The sequence below is a fragment of the Chiloscyllium plagiosum genome, unplaced genomic scaffold (assembly GCF_037043375.1).
Source record: "Chiloscyllium plagiosum isolate Xiang-an unplaced genomic scaffold, Cpla_swu_hap1 HiC_scaffold_9, whole genome shotgun sequence".
In the NCBI taxonomy this organism is placed as follows: domain Eukaryota; kingdom Metazoa; phylum Chordata; class Chondrichthyes; order Orectolobiformes; family Hemiscylliidae; genus Chiloscyllium; species Chiloscyllium plagiosum.
In genome coordinates this window covers 35,632,411-35,649,474 of record NW_028270147.1, presented here as the reverse complement: position 1 = coordinate 35,649,474, position 17,064 = coordinate 35,632,411, and the positions used below count along the sequence as shown (strand labels likewise).

The following is a 17,064-nucleotide window of genomic DNA, read 5'->3' as shown; positions in this document are numbered from 1 at the left end:
TATGAAAATAGCTAGGTACAGAAAATTCAGGTCCAAATTTAAAAAGTTGAGCGTTACAGACCTTCATAGAAACAACAGAAAATAAATGAAGAAGGTAAGAGTTAACATTAAAGCTTAATATAAGCTAAAAAAAAGGAATAAAGTTAGAAGTTCAACAGTCATTGATGAGTGATTGCTGCTGGGGCCCCAAGCTCCTCCACTTGGCTTGCTCTCCAGGAGACCTCAGCTGCCTGTTCTCACTGCCACTGCAGATACCAGGGGACCTCCCTCACTGCTTGCTCTTCCTGCATCGTACCACAATGCCATTGCTGCTGCTGCTGAAGCTGCTGCTTCTGATCTTCCCCTGCTGTTTTTTTCACTATGATATTTGTGGTTCAAATATTTCATAAGTAGGCTGTGGGCCACTCATCATGCAAATGATCCCATTTTGAAAACTGATGTGTGAAGCACAATGTCCTGCCAGTCAATAATGCAAGTAGTTGTGGAGAAATTGGGTGTTGATTTTCTAGACTGATAGGAGTGTGACAGGAGTTGGTACACTATTGAGAGTGAAAGAACTAACAGGGAAATATTTTGGGAGAACGGACTACTTGGATTGAGAGTGTGCTGCTGAGATCAACATCTCTGAAATTTTAAAGAGAAAAACAGACTGAATTAATTCTTGGCAAATGTTGTCCAGTACTCTGAAAGAGAGTGTTTAGACACTGTTTGGAGGCAAGCTCCCTTTGAACTGAGAGGATTTTTGTTGAGATCTTTTCAGAGTCTGTCTGTACTGAAATAGATGGGCACAAGCTATTTTTTGGAGAACAGGGGAAAAGAAATAAAGAAAGATACAGAGCATTTTTAACCTTCTAAAATATGGAAGTTCAAGAGTTAAAAGTATGCCCTACCTGAATTTAACTGTTCATTCAAAGGAAACTGTTTCATTAAGTGAAGAGTCTGTTAAAAAGAGGCATACACATTAGCAAATATCTTTCATGGTTACAAGGAGCAGCACATGGTCACTGAAACATGAACAATTATAACCTGAGCTCAAACAGCCATTATCACCCAGTGATATGATAGTCTTCTTAAAAGTAAAAGCAGGCCAGTGAAAAGCATTTTCTTCCACAAGTAAATTATTCTACCTTTTCAATGGAAAAGAAGAATCTTTTGAATCTTAAAGCAAGTGAAAGTGCTTTCAAGTAGAGGATGGTTCCTTCACATCTAAGGGACCTCAAAACCCCAATGACAGTCCTTTACTTCTGACACACTGATAAAAACCCTTGCTACCTCACTTAAGTTGGCCAACAGTATTCTTTCATGTTGCTTCCCAGCCTTGCTCATCTATTGTCTTCTGTTCTGAATCTAATATGCAATAAAATAATACAGGGTAAAAACAATGACTGCAGATGCTGGAAACCAGATTCAGAATTAGTGGTGCTGGAAGAGCACAGCAGTTCAGGCAGCATCCGAAGAACAGTAAAATCGACGTTTCAGGCAAAAGCCCCTCATCAGGAATACAGTATTCTACCTTTTCAATACAGTATTCCTGATGAAGGGCTTTTGCCCGAAACGTCGATTTTACTGCTCCTCGGATGCTGCCTGAACTGCTGTGCTCTTCCAGCACCACTAATCCAGAATAAAATAATAGTTATTCCATTTCAAGTCCGTGAAAAGTTTTTATGGCAACTGCCTCGATACTAAGACATTTTATAATGATGCAATTTTTTAAACTGGGTTACAAGTTATGCCTGCATGGGGTGCACTGAAAGTAACCACTCTTCCTTTGCTCCAACCTAACTCCCCATAAACCCTAACACATGCCACCCACCTGCAGTCCCAAGATCTTGGTGATCTTGGGCTTCGATTTTGTGTGTTACCAGGAGCACCCAAAGCTTGTTTGATAGTGCTTCCAATCCATGAAGAGCTGCCAGTGCAGGGGGTTTTGCCCTCTCCCCTACCTCCCCATTCCTGTGATGCCCTTGATTGCAAGGATAAGGCCCACTGCTACCTGGTTGAGTGCTTATTGCAGCAGACTTTTCAGAAAAGAGGTGACATGGAGCTCTTGCTAGTTCTCCAGCCAGTAAGACGCCCATCAAGTTCTGCCTTATTGTTATCTATCTCTGTCAAAAACAGTTAAAGTAGTAAAAAAGTCCTCAGTCATTTCAAGAAACATGAACCTCTATAAGCATTTCATTATTTTTACTACCACAATCACTCTGACATAGCCCAGCTTTCTTCTGCTTGCATCTAAAAATGAATAACTGAATGAAAGCCACATACATTTTCAGCCTCTGCTGTGAAACTACTGCAGCGAAAGAATTAGGAACAAAACCCACTCCACAGGATCTCCACTCCCCACCTACCAAAGTGAAATCTTGCCTACCACTTACTGGAAAATCAGAGCACTTAGACACAGTAACAACACCAACCCGCAATAAAATCATATGCCAGGAAATACAGTCATGCACCCTGCTTCACCCACTTCTGACTTCCCATCCCCCAATCCAACAAAAGAGCAGCTCAATGAACCTTGTAAACCCCTCATACAGCATAAAGTCAATGCCTATACAGTTTGGTGAGCATTATGCATCCAAATGTGGCAGGGTTCTCAATGAACAAGCAGATCAACCACCAGCTACTTTTTGACGGCTGTCAGTTTTCTGTAACAGTTCTTAAAAGAGTCAAATAATATGTTGAATCAATTATAAAATATATCTGGAGAAGCAAAGGGCGCCTTGAGTCATCAGCAGAAAAGTTTATGCATTAATATTCTACAGAGAGACCTCAGTGTACACTGTGCATTCCATATTTTGGCAGTTTTTTTAAACAACGTTTATTACATTCACTTATTTCATTTTCTATGTAACAATGCATTTACCCTTTTGCCGTAAGGACATGTCTGGAAAAGATTCTTCTGGGTGGTTGGAGTGAACCGATTTGGACTCATCTTGTTGCGCTGTATAATGTATAAAAACACAATTTAAAATGGGGAAATGCCATGTGGCATTTGCTTACAGCCACTTGGTTTGAAATTACAATGGAAATGATGTGTGCTTCTTCACTAAATCCATGGCTTGAGCCTCATGTGCTTAGCTTTTGCTGCATTAATTATATTACTACATCATTCATACAGTCTGTTTGAAACAACTGTAGCAGCTGTGCAAAGTTCTTATCTGCCAAACTTCTGCTTGAAATTGCTGTTTCATTAAGTTTCTGATGACAAGAGTTTTGCCACAATGACAATGACTTTCAGTGCATTCCTACCACTTGGCATAGACAACAAGAAGCTGCAGAGCGAGAGGCTATTGGAGATTTTACGAGGAACCATGTTTGGATCAGCTCATATACCACCAGACCAAGGGATAGCTGCCTGGCAATATCTGAAGACTCTTGGAGTCATTCTTGACTTGAAACCTTGTCTCTCCGTAGAGACTGGTATTTCCAGCATTTTCTGTTTTTTATTTCACATTTTCAAGTATCTACAGTATTTTGGATTTATTGTAATATCTGAGGAAGGTTACCTTGGAAGCTGAGACTCCTTGGGAAGGAGTGGGGGCCAAGAGGCAGGTAATACTGGAGAGCTTGAAGGTAACTCTACATATAAGAATGGTAATGGTTACTATGGTTACTAGTGCCTTTTTTTAAAATGCCTTAGGCTCCTTCTAGATTAACAAAGGGGCATGACCAGTATCAGATATATTATTGTTCATAAATAATTAGAGCGGTGACTGAGGTTTTATTCTGTAGGGTTAACCCTATTCCCCTTTTCTATTTTCCAGAGCTTCCCACTGATTAAGACAGTGGCTTTGGACCCCTATCCATAACACAGTGACCTTCATTTCCTGAAAAAGGTTCAACCTCAACTATAGTTTTTCTCTGTCCATCAGGACTGTAAAATACAAACCAACACCTCGTAATCTGGTAGCACCAATTTTTTTCACACAGTCATCCCTCTGATTAGGTCATTTGATTTGAAGGTGAAGGGACACTAGAAGGATGGTTAAACTAGATTTACTGTCTTCATCCCTGCTTATAAGTACTCTTATACCTGAAAGGGTATACTGTCTACCATTTGCACCTAAACTATCTTAGGAAGGTGCTCTTCAATTACCATGCATAACTACATACCTATCCTTGCTTCTTGAATAAAATTGTCAAGCTCAAGCACCGTCAATGTGCAGCAAAATCAGTGAGTATACTCTGAGACTGCCAGCCCCTGATGGGTTTAAAGGCCACCTGCCTAACCATGTTACCATCTACCATTTGACTTCTAGCACTACAACATGCAGAATCAGAGGTTAATTAGGAATGAGCTCTTTCCGAAATTTTGATCTACATTCAACCTATGAGTAGCAGTCTCTGCAATTTCTAAACTTATGAAATGGATTCCTCATAAATATGTTTGGCGAACAGGAAATTAATTTTCAGTTATAAAACAACCATGAAGAAAATTGTTTTGATTTTTGGTTTATTTGAATTTCATCTGTTTTACAATAAAAGTATTTTGCCCAACTCCAGTGAAGTAGGATTCAACTCACTCAAGAGAATTTTGGTATATAGTATTTGGATTTTATTCATCAGGGGTTTACATTGTGCTTTTTGGAAAATCACATCTCCCTGATGACAGATTTACCTTTACGTTCTTAGAATACTTGCAGTACCCAATTTGACCCAACTCATAACAAATACATCTTTCAAAGCTTTAACTGAAAGCTGAGCAGAGTGAAGCAATGTCATCATGCTGATTAATTCATGCAAATTAAAATTCAAATTATGTTTATTGATCTACATTAATCTTTCAGTCTTCCTGAGGCTTGGGAGGTGTCAGAAGCCTGCAGAATTGTACACATTGTGGCAATGTTCAAGAAAGGTTGTAAGGATAATTCCAGCGATTGCAGACCACTCAGTTTCAGTTTGGTAGTGGGAAAGTTTCTAGAAATAATTATTCAGGATAGAATTAGCAGTCAATTGGAAAAAAGTGGAGCAATTAGGAAGAATCAGCATGGATTTCTAAAAGGGAAGTCATGTTTTATTCATTTGCTCGAGTGTTTTGAAAAGATAACAGGCTTGATGAGTGTAATGCTCCTGATATGGTATCCATGAATTTCCAGAAAGCATTTGACACTGTGTCATACTTTTGAGGAAAGTTCTGGGTCATGGTATAAAAGGGAGGATCAACATGGATACACAATTGTGGAGTGATAGGAAACAGAGACTACTGGTCAATGTATATTTTGTGGGCTGTACGAAGGTTTGTAATGGAGTTCTCTGGGAGTTGAGCCCTTGTTTTTTACGTATATATTAATATATATTCTGGATCTTGGTGTGCAGGGGACACTTTCAAAGGTTTCAGAAGACATGAAACTTGGAACAGTTATGAGCTGTGAGGAAGATAGTATGGAATTCCAAAAGGACATTGACAATTGGTTGAGTAGGAGCATAGATTTCTGAGGAAGGTGGCTGAGGAAATAGCGGAGGCATTGGTTGTGATCTTTCAAAACTCACTGGAGTCAGGGAAAGTCCCAGATAATTGGAAAATCGCTGTTGTAACCCCCTTGTTCAAGAAAGGATCCAGACAAAAGATGGAAAATTATAGGCCAATTAGCATAACCTTGGTTGTTGGTAAAATTCTAGAATCTATCATTAAGGATGAGATTTCTAAATTCTTGGAAGTGTCAGATTAGAACAAGTCAGCATGGATTTAGTAAGGGGAGGTCATGCCTGACAAACCTGTTAGAATTCTTTGAAGAGGTAACAAGTAGGTTAGACCAGGGAAACCCAGTTGATGTTATCTATCTAGACTTCCAAAAGGCCTTTGATAAGGTGCTGAGTAAGATGAGGGTCCATGGTGTTCAAGGTAAGCGACTGGCATGGATTGAGGATTGGCTGTCTGACAGAAGGCAGAGAGTTCAGATAAAAGGTTCTTTTTCAGAACAGCAGCTGGTGGTAAGCGGCATCCCATGGGGTTCAGTATTGGGGCCACAGCTGTTCACTTTATATATTAATGATCTGGATGAAGGTACGGGGGCATTCTGGTGAAGTTTGCCAATGATACGAAGTTAGGTAATCAGGCAGGTAGTACTGAGGAGGTGGTAAGGCTGCAGAACCATTTAGACAGTTTAGGAGAGTGGTCCAGGAAATGGCTGATGAAATTCAACGTGAGTAAATGCAAGATCTTGCACTTTGGAAAAAGGAATGCAGGCATGGGCTATTTTCTAAATAGTGAGAAAATTCATAAAGCCAAAGTACAAAGGGATCTGGGAGTGCTAGTACAGGATTCTCTAAAGGTTAACTTACAAGTTGAGTCTGTGATTAAGAAAGCAAATGTAATGTTGTTATTTATCTCAAAAGGGTTCAAATTTAAAAGCAGTGATGTGTTTCTGAGACTTTATAATGCTCTAGTTAGGTCCCATTTAGAATACTATGTCCAATTTTGGGCCCCACACCTCAGGAAGGACATACTGGAGATTCATACAGAAGATCCCTGGAATGGTAGACCTAACATACGATGGACAGCTAAAGATCCAGGGATTGTATTCATTAGAGTTTAGAAGGTTGAGGGGAAATCTAATAGAAACTTACAAGATAATACATGACTTAGAAAGGGTGGAATGGTGGGAATTTGCTTCTGTTAGGCAGGGAGACTAGGACCCATGGACACAGCCTTAGAATTATAGGGGGTCAATTTAGAATGGAAATGAGGAGACATTTCTTCAGCCAGATTGTGATGGGTCTGTGGAATTCAATGCCATGGAGCACAGTGGAAGCTGGGACATTAAAAGACTTTTCCCTGGGGTCGGGGAGTCAAGAACTAGAGGGCATAGGTTTAGGGTGAGAGGGGAAAGATATAAAAGAGACCTAAGGGGCAACGTTTTCACGCAGAGGATGGTATGTATATGGAATGAGCTGCCAAAGGATTTGGTAGATGCTGCTACAATTGCAACATTTAAGAGGCATTTGGATGGGTATATGAATAGGAAGGGTTTGGAGGGATATGGGCCGGGCGCTGGCAGGTGGGACTAGATTGGGTTGGGATATCTGGTCGGCATGGATGGGTTGGACCGAAGGGTCTGTTTCCATGCTGTACATCTCTATGACTCTATGAATCTAAGTCAAAAACTGATAAATTCTTGAGCTCACAAGGAATTAAGGGCTATGGGGAGAGTGTGGGTAAGTGGAGTTGAAATGCCCATCAGCCATGATTAAATGGGCCGAATGGCCTTACTTCTACTCCTACGTCTTATGGTCTTATTGTCTAAATGACAGATGAAAATCAATGTAAAGAAGTGCGAGGTACTACATGATAGGAAGAACACTAAAAGTCAATATAAAATAGGGATTGTAATTCTAAAGGGGGGAACTATTCCTGTGCTGTATTGTTCTTTGTTCCTTTTTCATTTTTTTTTTAAAAGGACAACATTCATGCTCATAGAATCACAGAAATGTTATGGCACAGAGGAGATCATTCAGTCTATTGTACTGGCTCTTCAAGAGAGCATTGTCAGCGCCAGCCTCCTAAACTCCCCACAACATCCCCCACCACCACCACCACCACCATCACCACTGCACACGTGCACACTATGTTTTATCCAAATAATTATTCAATAACCTTTTGACCGCCTCAATGGAACCTGTCTCCACCTTACTAAAGTCCATGTAGACACTATCTACTGCCTTCCCTCATCAATTATTCTTGTCACCTTCTCAAAAAACACAACCAAGTTGTTGAGACATGACCTTCCCTGCACAAACCATTGCTGCCTATCACTAACAAGTTCATTTGCTTCCAAATGTGAATAAATCCTGTCTCTTATTATCTTTTCCAACAGTTTCCACACCACTGACGCAGGCTCACTGATACCTGAATTATCTCTGTTTCCCTTCTTAAACAAAGAAGCAACATTTGCCTTGCCTGAGGCCAAAGAAGATGCAAAGATGTCTGTTAAGGCCTCAGCTGGTTCCTCCCTTGCCTCTCACAGTATCCTGGCCCTGGGGACTTACCTGCCTTTCAAGACACCCAACACTCCTTCTTCATTATGTTGACAGGCCCGAGAGTATTCACACACCTTTCCTTGATCTCAACATACCTCATGTCCCTCTCTTTGGTGTATACTGACGTAAAGTACTCATTAAGGATCTCACCCATTTCCTCTAGCTCCACACACAACCTCCCTCCTTTATCCTTGAGTTGGTCTACTCTTTCCCTAGCTAACCTCTTGCTCCTAGTATATGTATAAAATGCAATGGAATTCTCATTAACTCTGCCAGTCAGGAACATTTCATAGCTTGTTTTAGCCCTCCTCACTTCCTAATTGAGCTCCTTCATACTTTCTCTATATTCCTCAAAGACTTTGTCTGTTTTTAGTTGCCTTAACCGTAGGTATGCTTCCTTTATTTTTGACCAAGCTGATAACTTCCTCTGTTATCCAAGGTTCCCAAATCCTGCCATTCCTGTCCTTCATTTTCTCAGGAACATGCCTAACCTGCACTCTAATCAACTGGTCTTTAAAAGACTCCCACATGTCATATGTGGCTTTATCCTCAAATAGCCACTCCCAATCCACATTCTTCATGCATGGAATGCACGGAATTGATCCTGGTGTTGCATGGAAACGGTTTAAAATTAAAAAGATCCCGAAGGGTCTTCTAAGGAATCTCTCACCTTCAATTTTCCATTTCCAGGACTTTTGTGGATAATGAAGCCCATTGTGATTAAATTTAATCTAAACCCTGCAAAGCAAGTGTCTAAAACATTTAAATCAACTTTGTTTAAATTAAATGGATCAACTAAATACAAAGAGTAGCTGGAAACATTCCAAAATACATACGACTGGATGGCCTGATAAAGCAGAATCCAAGAAGAATTGGGTCACCAGGTTCCTCTCTTTAGAAGTGACAAAATTTCCATCTACCATCCAGGCATGGGGCAGACAACTTACCACATGGACACGATCTAAAAAGAAAGATGTGACTAAAATGGCAACTTTCTGTATTTTTAGTTTCCTATTTCTGGTATTATAAAACGTTGCACAAATTATATGTCACAAAAGTGGTGATTTCTTATAAATGGTAGGTAGACACAATTTAAATTGACTGCCCCTTATTTTCAAACAAAAATTACAGTTCAAGCAAAAATTATTAAACAGTTTGAGCAAATCTTGAGAGCTTTAGATGGTTATGCTGTTGTTTGTGGAGATCGTTATTCCATGTCACTTGTGTTGGTCAAACATTATTTGCCACTTAGCCCAAGCCTGGATGTTGTCCTGGTCTTACTGCATGTGGGCATGGACTGATTCATTTTTTGCAGAGTTGCAAATGGAACTGAGTACAAAGAGAGAACATCCTCACTTCTAAGTTTATGGTAGAGAGAAAGTTATTGATAAATCAGTTGAAGATGATTGGTTCTAAAACACTGAGGTGCACAGTATTGGCCTGTGGCTGTGATTAGATTACTTACAGTGTGGAAACAGGCCCTTCGGCCCAACAAGTCCACACTGGCCCTCCGAAGAGCAACCCACCCAGACCCATTCCCTTACATTTACCCCTTCACCTAACACTACAGGCAATTTAGCATGGCCAATTCACCTAACCTGCATATTTTTGGACTGTGGGAGAAAACTGGCGCAGACACGGGGAGAATGTGCAAACTCCACACAGACAGTTGCCTGAGGTGGGAATTGAACCCGGGTCTCTATCGCTGTGAGGCAGCAGTGCTAACTACTGTGCCACCGTGCCACCCATGATATCCTGTTTTCCAAGAATTGTAATTATTTTCCTTTGTGCACTAATGAGTTGTCACCTCTTAGTACCACCATACTTCCCAAGCATGCAATGATGTGGGCATTAGCAAAAAAGTTGAGAAAATCGCATGAGATAGCCAACAATGAGCTTCTTGATGTTGAGAGCAAGAAGTCCCATTTTCCAAACAATTGTTGAATGGTGAGATGAGATTTTCCAACGTGAGTGACAGAAGACCTATTTACAGTCACTAGCATGTACTAATATCAAATCATTACCTAATCACACTCCATTGTTATGCAGTTTCCCATTCTCCAACCCACTGGATAGAAACTCAACAGCAACAATTCCTGACATGAAAGTCAGAGTAGTAACTTAGCGACTCCAGCTTACTCCTCTGAACCTCTCTCTAGGACATTGCACACCAACACTGTGCATACTCTGTGTTCATGGACCTTGGAATCCGATATGTGCCAGTCTCAGCACAACCTCATAGCATATATCAATCCACTTTCAAGATGTTTCTGCACTTCAAAGCTGCACTTTGGAGCACACTGGCACCTTTCAATGCAATGCTTTTGCCAAGACAGTTTGAATATAGAGCAATGCAGCACAAGAACAGGCCATCCCACTCACCATGTCTGTGCCAACCATGATGCCATTCTAAAGTAATTTCACCTGCCTGCACCTGGAATGTATCTCTTTTCCCTGCCTGTTACTGCATCTGAATGAACCCCTCTTAAACATTGTTCTCATATCTATTTCTACCACCTCCTCAGCAGCACGTTCCAGGTGCTTACCACTCTTTGTGTAAAAAATATTCCTCACACATCTCCTGGGGTTGTCTAGCTACCTGGTCTTCAGCAATCTCCAAGTAGCAGTGGCCCCGGGTGCTCCTTCCTTGACCAGTTGCAGAGAGGTGGCAGAGACATGCTCACCAGGCGAGTACTTCCGAATCTAATCTCATTAATGCACCTACTGAGGTGGTCAGGATTGGAGCTGTTGGAGGCTACAGGAGGCAGACTTGCCAATGCATCCTCTGAGGGATGTGTCGCTTCTTCCTCAGAGGTGGAGGAGGAGGAGATGTCATGTGGGACCATCCTCTTGACTAGCAAGACTATATAAATGCCACATGTATTTGTCGGAATAAAAGAGAGAATGGACCACCAACAGGGATAGAAGTTCAGGTGTGTGAAGAGTACATTCATATTGGTGATAATGGATGATTAACTGAGCAGTCTCTAACTTGATTTCTGGGACATGGACATTTCAGCATCACCATGTGAGCAGTCTTGGTCCTCAACAGCTAGGACCAGGACCCTCTCTTCATGGGGGGCAGTGGGGGAACCAAATGTGAGGCACCTCATTACCCATCTTAGTTCTTTCTGTTTTCTCCTTTGAGATTTTCAACTGCAGAAACATGGAATCTTGTCATCATCATTCAAGTTAGATTGATATTATTTTGGAAATCAAGGAAATTAAAGGATTCAATTAGCATGATTACTCCAACAAAGTTTGTGCGTGCTGTGGTTTTACTGTGGGTGAGGGTGAAGCCTCACCCTCCTTTCAGCTGGGCTGTGAGCAAGCCAACTCCAAGCACATGCCAGGCTTGGCACTCAGTAGAGGTGCCATCTCCAAGTGGGAAGATCCATGTGATGTCTTCAATAAGGCTACAAATGAGCAATTCATTGTTAACTACTTTCAGCTGCTGGGAAGGTTGCCTTGAGATTGGAATGTATTGGTTTGCTTACCTAATGCATCTGAATTTCCTGCCTTTAAATCTGTTCCTATGGAACTGGGAACATTTCTTCACTTTTATGTGTTTCTTTTTTCACAGATATTGCTAAACCTGCTGAATATTTCTGGTGTTTTCTGTTATTATTTCAGATTTCCAGCATCTGTAGTATTTTGTCTTTTAGATTAATATGCTGATTTCTGCTCTGAGTTGCTTGAATGTGTTAAGTGTCAGGACTATAGTGAATTCTACATTTATTTAACTTCAATCCGAGCTCTTCCAATACCTTTTGCTGAATACAAATGTCATTTTTTGTCAGAAATAATTGAGATCAATCTATTAAACTTAACTTTTCTGTTCATAAACATATTCAATCCAATGGATTTGGTTAATGCGATGCTGCCTTTTTTGGTTCCTGGTTTGTAACTTGTAATTTGTAAGTCATACCAGTTTGCTTTGATTTCTGGTCAATTTCTAGTCATTTATGTAAATTAGAAATGGCAGAAACTTAGCAATGTGGCACACCACATAGCGTTCTATTCCAGAAAACTAACTGGTGGAGGCTAGAACTGGAACCAGCCTTTGTACACCATTATGTTTATGTGTATAGAATTATACAATACACGTGTACACCTTCTAGCCCAACAACCAACTCTCTATTGATTTGGGGTCAAGTAAAACTTCAGTTAATACCCACCATCACAAGGATGAAATCAGAAATCAGAAAGTAAAAAATCAGATTTATTTTTAAGGTTTGATAGTTTTCATTCTTGGGACCAATATATACACCACAACTAAGTTGGCCAGGAAGGACTTAAAGTTGAAATTCCCATGGTATTTCCGAAACTTGCTTGAAGCACAGCCAGAACACTCTTATTTTGTCTACCTATATTTACACCACCCCAATTACAATTATGAATTTGGGCTACATATGGGTTTGGGTGAAATGCTGGTAGGTCTGGGTCCTGCATCAAATTGTGATTCTCCTACAATTATACCTTGGTAACATTTCATTCCCATACTCATGTACTGACCATCAAAAGGTTTCATCCGCCTGAGTTATAATATTTTTCTTTCACAATCATATATATGTGTCACCCACATTTGCCACTGTGTGATATCATTCAATACTCTACATACAGTGTATATCATTTTGCAGCTCAGGGTTCCCATACAGTTGTAGGTCCAGTATTTGTATGTGTCGAATTTTCTGAAGTTCCTTCCATGTTAAAAGATTCCCGGAGAGGTCTAATGTTCCTAGTGCAATAAATCGTTTCAATCCATCCAAACCCTTAATCTGAAAATATGATTAAAAAAAGATTTCAAATTGCTTTATGTTAGAAAACGCTAAATGTATGCAGATCAGTGAATATCTGTAAATAGAAAAAATAACTTCATGCTTCAAGTGTCATTGAAATAGATTGTTCCATTGGTCAGTAATTACAAATGTTTTTGATTAAATTTAAAAATAGTCCTGACCAGCCCTTTGAGTATGCTGGGGTTGGATTACAAGGAGATCTTGATCAATTGGGTCAATGGGCTAAAGAGTAGCAGATGGAGTTTAATTTGGTTAAAGCAAGGTATTGCATTTTGGTAAAACAATCAAGGGCAGGACTTATACAGTTAATGGTAGGATTCTGGGTAGTGTTGTCGAGACATAGGAGTTCAGGGGCAGAATTCTTTGAAATTTGCATCACAGGTAGCAGGGTGGTTAGGAAGGTATTTAGCATGCTTGCTTTCATTGCTCAGACTTATAGACATAAGAGTTAGGATGTCATGTTGAGGCTGTACAGGACATTGGCGAAGCCTCTTCTGGAGTACTGTATGAAGTCCTGGTCGTCCTGTTAGAGGGAGATTTAACTGGAGAGGGTTCAGAATAGATTTACCGGGATGTTGCTGAGAATGAGGGTTTAAGTTAAAAAAGAGGCTGGAAAAGCTGAGACCTTTTAAACTTGAGCATAGGAAGTTGAGGGGTGACGTTATAGAAGTTTATAAAATCGTGAGGGGCATGGATAAGGTGAATAGCAAAGGTCTTTTCCCTAAGGTGAGGGTGTTCAAAACTAGGGGGCATATTTTTAAGATAAGAGGAAAAAGATTTAAAAAGAACGTGAGGAGCAACCTTTTTACACAGAGTGTGGTTAATATGTGCAATGAACTGCCAGAGGAAGTGGTGGATGCAGGTACAGTTAAACATTTAAAAGACATTTGGAAGAGTACATGAATAGGAAAGGTTGGGAGGGAATTGGACCAAATGTAGGCAGGTGGGATTAGTTTGGGAACATGGTCGGTGTGGACTAATTGGCCGAAGGGTTTGTTTCCATGCTGTATGACTTTATGATTCTATGACTATGATCTCTGCTGACTAACCTGATTTAAATCCTACACTCAGCTAATTTACCCACCCTGTTAGTTAGATGATGCAATATTGAACAAGCAAGAAGGTAGACAGTGCAACTTACGCTGATGCTGGAAGGGCTACGGCATCCTTAAGATTGTAAGCGTGAGACTGGGCAGTCACATTTTGCACTGCTGATGGAAAGATACCACCTATGCAATATGGGGGAGGAGAATATAATGGCATGTTTCGGGTGGATTCCCGCATTTCATTCTGCAAAAAGTAAAAGGCAGCCTAGGCTACTTTTCTCGTGATAGTGCAATAGAACTAGATCGAGTGTGTGTTGCTGGAAAAGCACAGCAGGTCAGACAGCATCTGAGGAGCAGAAGAATCGATGTTTTGGACGTAAGCCTTTCATCACCTTTCTCGATACCTGATCTGCTGTGCTTTTCCAGCAACACAGTCTCAACTCTGATATCCAGCATCTGCAGTCCTCACTTTCTCCCAGTGGAACAAGATGGCTTAATCAGACAACATTAGGCAAATCTTACCTACTCCCATGAATGCACTGTTCTAATATGCGAGCAGTCCCTTTTTCCTTACCTTCATTACTCCAAAGGAGTGTTTAGTGCATTAGCAGGCCCTATCTTTATATGTGACTCATTGAAGTTTCTATCTGCTTGCCAACTTCATACAGCAAAAGCTGACCCATAATGCCTGGAGGTTTCAAGGCACACCCTGCCCCCACCTTGTCCGTTCACCTCTGACCTTCCATTTATCACTCCCAAACTGCTCCAGCTTCTGAAAATCCAAATACTCAGGAGACGGTGTTGGAGACAGAGATATAGGAGGGCCACTAGCAAGTGCAGAAACATATCCACCATCTGACATGGCCAGATTTGAACCCAGGTCCCAAGAACAGTTAAAGTCAGCAGCATCAGAGCTCTAAATGAAGGTCAGACTGTCAAAGTCCAAATTGTGAACTGGTTCTGTAAAATGCTGTCTTGCCTCTAACCTTATTATTGCTGAGATCAACTTTCCAAAGTTGGGGGCAACACTCCAAGTTTTCCACCTCCATAATCCCATTGTCTGCTAGTATCAGTATCTGGAGATGGGCACAGAAGTTCAGTCCATCAATTAAACCTGGAAATGAACAGTTTTCAATCAGAATATTGCAAATAAATTAAATTCATTTAAGAGAAGTAATTGCAAAGTAATAAATGGATTGTCATCTTAAGCAAATGTTATTTATCCCCTTTGCACATAAGAATTCAGAAGTTAACATTGAGTTAAAAATTGGCACCCCTTATGATATTATTCACCAGATTCATTTCTTGAACTACATCAAACAATATGTATTTCCTCGTTAGACATAAAGTCTGCAATTTAGAACTTGTACCTTTATTTCTTACTTACTACTTTCAGTACTACTTATTATAAGAACTGTAATGTTGAACTTTTAACTTATTTCTTTACTTTCTACTTTTTACATAAGATTTTATACTTAGGTACCTTGTAAACATTGTAAACTGCATTCCAGTATCCCCGAGTACACGTGACAATAAAACCTAATCCTAATTTTTTGTCTAATTATCTGGGAAGCTGGGTGCATATTCCACGATGAAAATGTTTGGGAATATTAGCCCAGTCTATCATACACTGTTAAAAGTCATTATTGCCCTATTGCTATTAGACTTGTCCTGCAAGATTGTGGAGGTGTCTGCCGCTTAATATATCCATTATTTCATTGCCAGTAATGCACACAAAGAGCTGAATTCAATGAAAGTCAGACAGTAAAAGTCCAAATTGTCAACCATCACTGTAAAATTCTGCCCTCAGCAGGGGATGGTGCGGGTGGAATTGGAAGATGGTTGGAGTTAAGTTGCTGGATAATCAGGAGGCAAGGTAGAGCTGTGGAGTGCAAATCAATTTCCCATCTCGCTCGATTTAATTAGGGATGGGGAAGATTGGGTTTGACGCATTCCCAATGGCAATGGCCATTGCTCACAAAGGGCATCACTCCAGGTGGGCAGTGTCCGGCACTCTGATAGATCAGCAGTTTTCAAGGGTGGGACTTCTGGCCTTAAAGGGACAGAAGCCCTGATGCAAGGCAGTGAATTGTCTGATAGTCAATGTCAGTATTGCTCTAAGATAAACTCACCTTGTAAATTCAGAGCATGCATGCATATTTCAAACAGAATTTGCATCCCCACAATAGAAAGGGCAGCAGGATACAAACTACAACAAAAAGCTCACCTATCACAAAATACTACATTCCTTCCCCTTTTTTATTATATATTTTTATTAAGAAAAAATAGATTTTTAAATATTACAACAAATACAAACAATGCAATTCAAAACAGTACAAAAATAGTACAAAACTAAACCAAATAATAAAAAAAATTCCCCAACCCATCCTCCTGTACGAATGTATAAACATATATAGAGAAATATAAAATCAAAAAAAACCTAAACTAGCTATTTAACTAAATAAATAAATACCTAACAACAAACAAATAAATAGTAATAACTCAGCCCAGCCAAACAAAACACTCATACATTCACAGTTCCTCCTCCCTGGATATTGGACTCATGAAACACAATCTTTACGGCTATATAAACGCCCTTGTTAGTGTGGCAGGTAAATCTGTGTCCAGGTATTTCAAAAAGGGTTGCCATGCCTTGTAAAAATTCTCAGTTTTGTGATGTACCATATTTGTGAGAAAATCCACGGGAATATGCTCCATAACAATCTTCTGCCAACCCAACAGGCCTGGGGGGTTTTCGGATATCCACCCCAGCAAGGTATTCTTCCTTGCACAGAATGTAAGAATATTGAAAAGTTTTTCCTTATGCGAGTCTGCAGGAAATACAATGGGTAGGCCCAAAAGGAGCGAAATAGGGTCCTTCTCCACCCCACACCCAAACTCCTCTCCATTGCACCCGCCACAGCGCTCCAATATGTTTGAAGCCTGTCACAAGACCAAAGACAATGGGTAAGAGTCCCCGTACAGACCTTGCACTTGGGACATGCTGAAGATACCTCTGGTTTAAATTTTGACAAACGGTCTGGGGCTAAGTGGACCCTGTGGAGAATCTTCAACTGTAAAGCATGGGTCCTATTGTAAATTGATATCTTCCTTGCATTCTCCCAAATATCCTCCCAAGGCTCTGAAGAAACTTCAACACCCAGCTCTCTTTCCCACATCTTGCAGAGTCGATCAGACTCATCTGAGGTGGCACCCCCCAAATGGTGATATAAAGTACTGAC

General features: G+C 40.4%; 1 protein-coding gene across 1 annotated transcript in view; it reads right to left on the bottom strand.

Annotated features, from left to right (window-relative positions):
• LOC122554277 (uncharacterized) overlaps positions 1 to 17,064 on the bottom strand; it is a 260,968-nt gene that overhangs the window by 99,099 nt on the left and 144,805 nt on the right. The window contains exons 6-10 of the mRNA XM_087990318.1: positions 14,809 to 14,936; positions 12,599 to 12,755; positions 8,814 to 8,938; positions 2,864 to 2,941; positions 891 to 939 (exon numbers count right to left, since the gene is read on the bottom strand). Of these exons, the coding sequence (XP_087846444.1) occupies positions 891 to 939; positions 2,864 to 2,941; positions 8,814 to 8,938; positions 12,599 to 12,755; positions 14,809 to 14,936 (537 nt within the window). The remainder of the gene's footprint in view (positions 1 to 890; positions 940 to 2,863; positions 2,942 to 8,813; positions 8,939 to 12,598; positions 12,756 to 14,808; positions 14,937 to 17,064) is intronic.